This window comes from Phaseolus vulgaris, chromosome 10 (assembly GCF_000499845.2).
Source record: "Phaseolus vulgaris cultivar G19833 chromosome 10, P. vulgaris v2.0, whole genome shotgun sequence".
NCBI classification, from domain to species: Eukaryota; Viridiplantae; Streptophyta; class Magnoliopsida; order Fabales; family Fabaceae; genus Phaseolus; species Phaseolus vulgaris.
In genome coordinates this window covers 33,411,787-33,422,676 of record NC_023750.2, presented here as the reverse complement: position 1 = coordinate 33,422,676, position 10,890 = coordinate 33,411,787, and the positions used below count along the sequence as shown (strand labels likewise).

The 10,890-nt window shown below is 34.3% G+C and overlaps 1 protein-coding gene across 1 annotated transcript; it reads right to left on the bottom strand.

The window, feature by feature from the left end:
• On the bottom strand, positions 1–2,689 carry LOC137819130 (glyoxylate/hydroxypyruvate reductase HPR3-like). The gene is made up of 4 exons (XM_068622892.1): positions 2,506–2,689; positions 1,181–1,674; positions 268–757; positions 1–170 (listed from the first exon to the last, which is right to left on the bottom strand). Exons 1-4 carry the CDS (start codon positions 2,597–2,599, stop codon positions 145–147), a joined length of 1,104 nt encoding a protein of 367 aa, XP_068478993.1. The 5' UTR covers positions 2,600–2,689; the 3' UTR covers positions 1–144.
• Positions 2,690–10,890: the final 8,201 nt, after the last annotated feature.

Here is a 10,890-nt window from a genome sequence, read left to right as displayed (position 1 = left end):
CATGCAGAAACATCTTAGTTTCATCAAAGCAAAAAAAGTAGGACTAGAGCTTACATGTATCTCACACACCAATTGAGCTTACTTTGAAAGTCATAGATTACACTATTGTGTATGCATGTCGACAGTGTCTCTCAAATGCTTGAATTAATGGCATCCATCAATTGCTTCAACTTATATGCAATTATCAAAAGAGTAATGGTGAGAAGAACACTAATTTAGATGTAAAATAAATTTAGTCATGCAAGACTAGAGTATTAGGTCAGTTACTTGAAAAGAAAACTTGTAGAGCTTCTGCTGCAAGTTTGCATGTTTCAGTGAAACCATCTGAAGTAAATGAAGAAGCATGTGGGGAGAGGACCACATTATCCAATGCAAAGAGCTCATTAGGAACAATAGGCTCGTTCTCAAACACATCCAAGCCAGCACCCCCTATCTCCCCTTCCATCAAACATTGCACCAATTCCTTTTCATCAATTAGAGCTCCACGGCCAACATTGACAATGAATCCATCTTTCCCCAATGCCAACATCACTTCTCTGTTGGTTATGTGCCTTGTTTGTTCATTTAATGGGCAACAAAGCACAAGGACATCACTATTACCAGCAAGTTCAACAACATTAGAATAAAAGGGGTAGGAGACCAATGGCTTCTGGTTTCTTGAATTGTACATAATTCTGCAATCAAAGGCCTCAAGTCTTTTAGCAACTGCTGTGCCAATTTTTCCCAATCCAACAATCCCTACTCGCTTGCCTTTTAGCTGAAACACAAAGCTGAGTGCTGGTTATCATTCATGCCCGCAAAATTTATGTTTTATTTTTTCTATTCTAAAGAGTACTAAAAACATAAAAACACCTACTCCCCCCTCCACACATGCACTTGGTCAGAGTTGATATTGTTAAAATAGACAAATGTTGTGACTGGATTTTAGCAATCACAGTTGTGTAGGTTTTACTCTTTATTTAATGATCTCCATTCAAGATTTGGTACTTTCCAATAGATATTTACTAATAGTAGAGTAGAGTGTAATAGAAAAACTGCGTTGGAGACTATTTTGACACTACTCCACTTATTGAAAATCATCATTAAAATAGAAATAGGAAATCGGAAACATTTGCACAGAATAGATACACCATGTTATGAAAAGAACATGCATAGATAGAACAAGCAGAATAAGTAGTACCTTGGAACCAAAAGAAAGATTCAAGGGCATAGAAGGACCCCATTTCCGAACATATCGATCAGCGGCAGAAATTTTGCCCATTACATCAAGCAACAACCCCACAGCCATTTCAGCAACATCCCCGGCATGATCTGCAGCAGCAGAGACAACCTGAATATTATGACGGCTGCACTCAACCAAGTCTATGTGGTCTGTTCCAGCGCTGCTGGTGACAATAATACGGAGTGATGGGAGGAGGCGGATGACATCTGCTGGGATCTTCTGTATAGGGTTGCACAATATGACTTGAATAGATGACGGGTCAACCTTTTGCTCAGTAAGGAATTGGTGGAGAGGGAATTGTGAGGAGAAAGCTTTGAGGAAACGGTAGGTGTGAGAGTTTTGAGCTTCAAAAATTGGGAAGATTGTTGGAGGACCAAACACAAGGAGTGGTTGAAGCTCCTTATTATCTTTGTGGTTGTGCTTGTCTCCCATTGCCATAGATGATTCAACTCCTGGAAAGTGGTACTGTCAAACTATGAATATATTTATTCTTACTTTCAATCTTATTCTAAAATCCTAAACACTGTCAACCTACCCTATTTTCATCATGTAAAAGTTTGGAAAGAGAAATAATCTTTTGTTAATTCTAGTTGTAATGTGGTGCAAGATTGTAGCATATCAACACTCAAAAGCTTAACTTTTTCTTTTCCACTTCAATACACGTTATGGGGGTTTATTTTATTTTAGACTACTGGTAGTAGTTAATCCTGACAGTGTTTACAAAACTACTAAAGTAGAAGACACTGGCAAATGAAAAGGTCTTATCTCTAGAAATTCAGGATCAAAAGGATGAGATTCTTTCAGTAATGAATTACACGAGGACAATTCAATAAAAGAGGAATTGTGTAACTAAAACTAGCCATAAATTATCAACATGTTACTATTGATTAACATACAAAAGGAGCCTATTACAATAACCACAAAACAGAAGAATAGGAGTGCCCTTGATTTTGATCATCAAGGAAAATTTGGGTACACTCACAATGCCCCATTTCTTCATAATAGTTTCCATTTTCTGTTTTCAAACTTTAACACACCATGTATGTATGTATGTATACTCATTCATATTCCATGAAGGGTTGGCAGAGAGTGGAATAAAATTCAAAACCGTAAAGAAACACGTATGAGAGCTGAAAAAGTTGAAAAATTTATCCAAACAATGCAGAAGTTCCCAGCTGGAAAATTTCTCGAACAGTTCACCCACAAACAACAAGTGAATGTTCATGAATGTAACACGCTTATACACAAAAGCTGCATCTAACCAAACAGAATTAATTGCCTACCAGAAATGATAATCGGAGAAAGGTTGCGAGAGAAGAAGAGTGGTTGAGTTTTGACTTTGATGCCACAAATCCACCATGTGCAGTGGAGAATCATTCGGATGGAATTAATCTAATTTATATAATAAATACAAATAATTCCATTCACAGTATAAAATAGCCAAATAAATCATTTGAAATTGATTCTTGCACATGATGTTTTTAGTGTGAAATAAGAAAATTATCTTTTTTAGTTTTTAAATAAGAGGTGGATATCAAAATTGGTCTTCCATAATAGATTTATGGATTTGAATTTGCAGAACACTTTTCTTGAATTCTATTCTTTTACTCAAATTTCTAGAATTATTTTTCAGAATTTTTTGGATTTTGTTTTCTTGAATTTTTTTTCAAAATGTATTTTTTTTATTTCATAATTGTTTTTGCTGGAATGAGATCTTGGTTTTCTAATTTTGTTATGGAATTTAATTTTCAGAACACAAAAACTTGTTATGAATTCCTTTTTTTGGAAATGTATTTTTGAATTATGGATTTTCAATTTCAAAATGAAGGACAATTTTGAAAATTCAAATTATTTTTGGGTGCAGATCAAAAGTCACTGAATACACGAAGAAATTGCCTATATCTTTCTTTTGAGAAAATATATCAACAATTCTATTATGTTGAGTTCATAATATTTTGTAGTCCGTTTGTATTTGTCGATTAGTATTAACTTCTTTCAATACTTTGAAAGTTTAATCATTGGTATATAGTTCACTTAAAAGAGTTTGATTTTGAGTAGAATGTTAGATAAAATATGACAGCTAAGAGTGGATTTGTGCAATTAACAATTCCAAAGTATGAGTCACTTGGTGGAGAAAGGATTTGAAATTGTCATAAAAGGAAGACTATGCAAAATTTATTCATGTGAAAATGGGTTGATTTTGGAGATAACGATGTAAAACCAAATAAAGAAGGAAGTTTAAGCTTTTACGTTAGACATCACTCGCTACTTGACATCTAGTAGATGAAATTCAAAATCATGTCCCTTTAGTGACCAGAGAAGTTTTAACCACTACACCAAAAAAGGTCTTTTTGTCATATTATGATTTTTATTATACTTATTATTATTAATAATAATAATATAAATATTATTAATAATATTATTATTATTAATATAAATATTATTAATATTATTATTAATAATAATATAAATGTTATTATTAATAATATAAATATTATTATTAATAATAATATTAATAATAATAATAATATTTATATTATTATTAATAATAATAAGTATAATAAAAATCTTAATATGATAAAAGAACTTGTGTGGTGTATTTGTTAATGCTTTTTTGGTTATGGAAGGAATTTGGATTCGAATCCCGTCTATTGTTGTTTTCTTTTAACATTAATTGTGTTACATACGGATTTTTCCGTATGTAATGGACCTTTGGTTTACATACGGAATAATCCGTATGAAACGTTTATTTTATATACAGATTTTTATCCGTATGTAAATATTTGTATATAATTGCAGATTTTCTTGTAGTGAAAAAAGTATTATTAAAAAAAAGAAAAAGAAAGAAAATACAATAATATGGGGGGATTAGACCAAAACCCATATGTTGAATAGATTACTCGTGCTTTTCACAAAGCGTACACATAGAAAGTCGCCCACGAAAAACTTTCCAAAGGACAAGAGTTTTGGAAGGCGGAATATATGAAGACCAGATAAATTTACCCCAACCACAGGGAACTCCTGCATCCAAGAAAAAAGTCCTAGCCGATTTAAGAGTGAGACGACCAGACTCATTTAGAATCTAATTAGGAATGTCCTGTTTCGCCCCAACCATGATATGACTAAAAAGATGAGGCATCTTCTGTAATGACAATGGAATATTCTAATCACCACCTGTCCAAAACTGAGAGACTGTATATGGAATACTAGCACCATAAGATAATCCTACAATATCTGTTAAAGAAGTAGTAGCATACCGTTTATCATTCCAAAAATTAATAAAAGAACTTGTACCAACAGTCTAAGAAGTATAATCAAGTATAATAGAATAAAAATGCTTAGTTCTAGGCCAAAGAGATAAGGATCTATAAACCATTCGAAACTCGTATTTTGATTTAAGAACCTTTGCTTTCAAGAGCAAAGACCAAGGCCTGTTGCTATAAGCAAAGTTCCAAGCAAGCTTAAGAAGATATGTATTATTTTCATGGTGAAGGTTAATAGTTACTTGTAATGAGTGCTTATAATGATAGTTCAAGATGTCAAATAGTTACATGTAATGAGTGCTTATAATGATAAAGTGTGCTCATAGGGACAATATTTGAAAGTTTACTTTAGCAAAGTAAAATTCCATACAACTATACCAAGCTCGTAGTGCCTATTTTAGTCCATATAAAACATTTTGTTAGTTTATAAACTTTATATTCAATGTCTTTTCTTTGATAATTAGGTGGTTCATCAATGAAAGATTATCCATTAACTTCTCCATGTAAGGAAACCTACTTCATATCTAGTTGAAGAATTCCCCATCCTTTATTAGCAAAAAAAACACCATGCAAATAGTTTCCTTATGTGCCACAAGTACAAAATCTTCAATGTAATTTATACCATATCCTTTTATATATCATTTTGCCACCAAGTATGTTTTGTACTACTCCATATCACCATTTTCATTTAATTTTGTCTTATATACCCATTTTATAGTAACTTTTTTTGCTCCTACATGTAACTCTGTTAACTCTAAAGTATAATCTCAATAGCTACAATCTTTGTATACATTGTTGCCTTTGAATCCTCACTAACCCCAAGAAAAATACATTTTTACTTATGTCAACAAGCTTTTCTCTTTTACATTCATGAATATTGACATGAGATATGCATTAAAATACCTTGAAATAAGTCGTTGATGGTTTGAATCCGCTCTAAAACTCTTTGGAGGTTCTATTTTTTACGACAAAGGTTGAGCTCCAGTTAAGAATATGAATTGTCTAATTTACAACTTTAGGCCAATTTTTTTTTGACATTTTACCTCCAAAAAGTATGCTCTGAGCCATATTTATGATTGTGTAATTCTTTCGCTTTGCTACACCATTCTATTGAGAAATATAGGGGGCTATAAACTATCTTAGAATATCATTCTCACTACAAAATTTATGAATTAAAGTGATGTAAACTCACTCCCACAATTTGTACAAAATCCGTTTATGACTAAACCAATCTAGTTCTCAAATTTACTTTCAATTTTTTTCTTAAAATCAAAAGAACTTTAGATTTTTTAACCAAAAATAGACCCACACTTTTATACTAAAATTATTAATGAAATTAATCACATTCTTTTTTTCTATTGTTAGATATTGGATTGATTAGTCCAAAAATATTAACATGCTCCAATTCAAGACTCTATGAGGCTCTCGACATGATTGCATGTGGAAAATGGAGTGTCAAGATAAGGCAAACCTTGCACCCTTTTGTTTTGTTGAAATATATTCAGGTTAATGAAACTTAAATGACCATATTTGCAATGTCAAAAGTTTAACTTGATCTTTTGTCAATTTAATTCTAACCATATCACTGTTGAAAATCATATTGGGTCAAAATTTTGGTTGATCGTAATGAGATGGAGGAGGATGCCAGTGATATTGGGGAGGAAATAGTTCATACTAAAAAAAAAACTTGGGAGACCACTTAAGGGGACTGGTAAAACCAAAAAAGTTGCTAAGACAATTCTCACCATAACGTCGAAATGAAGCTCTTTTATTTTTTCTGGAACGTTAGAGGACTGGGAAACCACAAAAGTGTGGAGATGTTGCTTAGTTTACTTAAACCACATAAACCCCATCTGGTTTTTCTTGCTGAACCAATGGTGCCGTACATTGATGCTTTAAAATTCCTTTTCAAATCTGTTAATATGCATTTGGTGGCTACGTCTCCTATTGTTAATAATGTTGAATCAAGTGTGTTCAAGCTTTGAAGAATCCAAATCCTTTGAGGTTGATGGAAGGCTGAAGGTGCTTGCTGTTGCTGAGGTGTATTAGAATAAGATATGGGGTAGATTATCTGTGTTAATCCACTCTTGATTGAATCCAAAGCTTAAGCATTCTCAAACCTTTTTAATTGAAAGTGTTTTTCAAACTAAGTGAAAAACAACCTGTTGTTTTGTCGAAACAACCGATTGTTTTATACTTAGGTGTTTTGAGAAAGGTTGAAAACTGTTTTTGATGGTTGACTTGCTGTCAAACCAAAACAGCCGATTGATAACAGAAAACTGTTTTGTGCTTTGACTGAGCTTTAAATGATTTTATAACTGAATACGCTTCAGTTTTAAATGCTTTGACCAGTCTTTGAAAGCAATAAATAGTTTGTTAAGCTTTTGTAACAAACAATTAAGATTAAATCATAGAAAAACATATTTGAGTTTTTTCACTGTTTTTGTTTTTGAAGAGTTGAAAGATTGCTTTGAGATTGCTTTGATCAAGAGAGAGTGGAATAGGATTTTCATCTTGTATTGATTTCAAATAATTCTGTAACAAGTGTAATCCTTCTGTACTTTGTGTAAACTCTGTTGTGTAAGGCTGAGAAGTGTTGTGTGTTCTTGAGGTTGCCACGATCAACATTCTTGGTGGTGTATGTGCCGAGCCAAAGGAAGTGTGTGTCTTGAGGGGATCAAGGTCACTTCTTTGGTGGTGTGTGTAAGTAATCTAGGTTTGATTGCTTAGTGGATTCCCCCAGTGGTTTCTGGGAAGACTGGATATAGCTCTTGGTTTAAGAGTGAACTAGTATAAACTGTGTGTGCAATCTCTCTATCCCTTGAACTCTTTAATTTCAGTTTATATTTGTTAATTGGTATAAACAACCGATTGTTTCTACGAAACAACCGATTGTTTCTACGAAACAACCGATTGTTTTTCTGGTGATGTGCTAAATTGCTTTGTGTTTTTGACAAACTGAATTCTGAATCAAGTTTTCTCAAAGGAATTTCATTCTAGACTAAAAAGTTTGCGAAAACCCTCTTTAAACTATTCACCCCCTCTAGTTTAAAGCCATACATTCTAACAATTGGCATCAAGAGCTTGGTACTTGAAAGTTACTCAGGTTTGATCCGAAAATCTTTTTCAGTGGCTGGAAAACTATATTTCGAGGAAGGTGCTTCAATCTACAAACCACCTTTATTTTGTGGTTTGAATTATAAGTATTAGGAGGCTAGAATGAAAATCTTTGTTGAATCCATTGATCAAGGAATTTGGGATTCAATCGAAAATGGCCATTTCATTCCAAAGCTTAAAAAGAATGAATCTTTTATTGCAAAACCTTGGTCCCAATGGACCAATGAAGAATGTAAGATGGTCAAGCTTGATTGTACTGCTCAAAACATAATAGCTTCTGCACTAAATACTAATGAGTTTTTCAGGATATCTAAATGCAAATCTGCCAAAGAGGTGTGGGACACACTCAAAGCTACTCACGGGAACATCAATGAATCAAAGGAAGTAAGAACAAGGAGCCAAACACGAAGGAAAAGGAGGCAAAATAGAAAAAACCTCAACCTCTGCTTCGTGGCCAAAAAGGAAGATGATTCAAGCAGTGTAAGTTCCTCTAACTCCTCAAATTCTGAAAATTATAGTCAATTGCTTCAAGCCTTTCAAGAAACACATGAAGAAGCTAACCGATTGACCCTCTTTAACAACCGGTTAAAGGGAATGAATAACTGGCTTGAAAACAGAGTAAAAACACTGGAAGAAGAATTGGAAAATTCAAAAACAGATTTTGAAACCTTGAAATTGTTTACAAAAACTCTTCTTTCAAATGTGGTACTCTTATTTGTGAAAATTGCGAAAATCTTGAAAAGAAAGTTCATTATCTTGTTAAAACCGTGGATAAGATTTCAAAAGGTCAATCCAACTTTGAGAATGTCTTGGCATCTCAAAACTGTGTTTTTGGAAAAGCAGGATTGGGTTTTAACCCAGAGAACAAGCAAGATAGATTTTCAAAGTCATTTTCGAAACTGCCACAAAAACAACCGATTGAGCTGTCGAAACAACCGGTTGTTACATGCTTTTATTGCATGAAAAAAGGGCATTCTGTTAGATTCTGTAAAATAAAAAAATATGCTGTTCCTAGAGGCTTTATGAAGTGGATTCCCAAATGTTGTAAAGGTTCAAATGATGAATGTAAACCAAATGGACCCACATTCATAAGGGGACCAAATCTTTGTACTTGAAAATCTTCTTTGTAGGAAACCTTGGAGGAAAGCATGCAGCAATGGTACCTGGACAGTGGGTGCTCAAAGCACATGACTGGGGACAAATCAAAGTTCCTAAGCATCTCCTTTAAGCAAGAAGGGCACGTTACCTATGGGGACAACAACAAGGGGAGGATTCTTGGTCATCCATGATGTTCTCTATGTAGAAGGTTTAAAGCATAATCTGCTGAGCATTAGTCAATTGTGTGACAAAGGATATCAAGTTATCTTCAAAACAAACTCCTGCGAAATCTGTCTTCCCAACACAAAAGAGGTAATGTTGATTGGCAAGAGAATCAATAATGTTTATCTTTCAGATATCTCTTCTCCTTGTTCAATTGGTTGCCTTCTATCCAAGCATGATGAGTCTTGGCTTTGGCATAAAAGAATTGCTCACATTCACATGAATCACTTGAACAAATTAATATCTAAAGATCTTGTGATTGGGCTGTCCAAGCTCAAGTTTGAGAAGGACCATATTTGTGAAGCTTGACAAAAGGGGAAACAAGTGAAAAACTCTTTTAAAATAAAAAATGTTATTTCTTCTTTAAAACCTCTTGAGCTACTTCACATGGATCTTTTTGGACCTTCAAGAACCATGAGCCTTGGTGGCAACTATTATGCTTTTGTTATTGTGGATGATTTTTCTAGGTTCACTTGGACTCTCTTCTTGGAATAAAAAAGTGATGCCTTCTCTACATTCAAGAAGCTTGCTAGAAGACTGCAAAATATAAAGAACAACAACATAGGTTCAATAAGAAGTGATCATGGAGGTAATTCCAAAATGAAAAGTTCAACAAGTTCTGTGAAAAGAGTGGGAATTCTGCACAATTTTTCAGCTCCAAGAACTCCACAACAAAATGGTGTAGTGGAAAGGAAGAACAAATCCCTTGAAGAATTAGCTAGAACAATGCTAAGTGAATCTTCTCTTCCCAAGTATTTTTGGGCTGATGCAGTTAGCACTTCTTGCTATGTGATGAATAGAGTGCCAATAAGGCCAATTCTGAAGAAGACTCCCTATGAGCTCTTCAATGGAAGGAAACCAAACATCAATCATCTCAGAGTTTTCGGTTGCAGCTGCTTTGTCCTAAACAATGGAAAGGAAAACCTAGGGAAATTTGATGAAAAAGCTGATCATGGTATCTGCATAGGCTATTCTCTGAATAGTCATGCATACAAAATCTACAACAAGAGGCTAATGACTGTAGAAGAGTCTGTTCATGTTGTCTTTGATGAAGTGGATCGCAAAAGCATTCAAATCTCGAAGAACAGTGTTGAAGAGGATGAACAGAACATTAGTTTGGAGAAGCTGGACATCTGTGCAGAAAAACAATCGGTTGATTGCTCGAAACAACCGATTGAAATTCTGCAGCAGAGTGAGTTGCCCAAAGAATGGAGGATTCCTAGAGATCTGTCAGTGGAAAACATCATTGGACAGATAAAGGAAGGTCTCTCTACACGTAGCCCCATCTCAAACTTCTGCGGGCACACTGCTTTTGTCTCTCAAATTGAACCAAAGTCAATTGATGAAGCTCTGAAGGATGAAAAATGGGTTGAAGCTATGCATGAAGAGCTGAATCAGTTTGCAAGGAATGAGGTATGGTTTCTTGTCCCTAAAACAGCTGAGATGAACATCATTGGTTCGAAGTGGGTCTTTAGAAACAAACTGGATGAGAATGGTGTAATCACAAGAAACAAAGCAAAGCTAGTTGCCAAAGGCTACAATCAAGAGGAGGGAATTGACTATGGTGAAACCTTTGCTCCTGTTGCAAGATTGGAGTCTATGAGGTTGTTGCTGGCTTTTGCATGTATGAGTGGATTTAAACTCTTTCAAATGGATGTCAAGAGTGCTTTTTTAAATGGTTACATTAACGAGGAAGTGTATGTGGATCAACCACCGGGCTTTGAAGATCATCAATATCCTAATCATGTCTTCAAGCTGAAAAAGGCTTTGTATGGGCTGAAGCAAGCTCCAAGACAGTGGTATGAAAGACTTAACAACTTCCTTTTGTCTCATGAATATGAAAGGGGAATGATTAACAAGACTCTCTTCATCAAAAAGTCAAATTCTGAAATTATCCTTGTGCTAATCTATGTTGATGACATCATCTTTGGTGCTACACAAGATAGTTTGTGTGGAGAATTTGTGGCT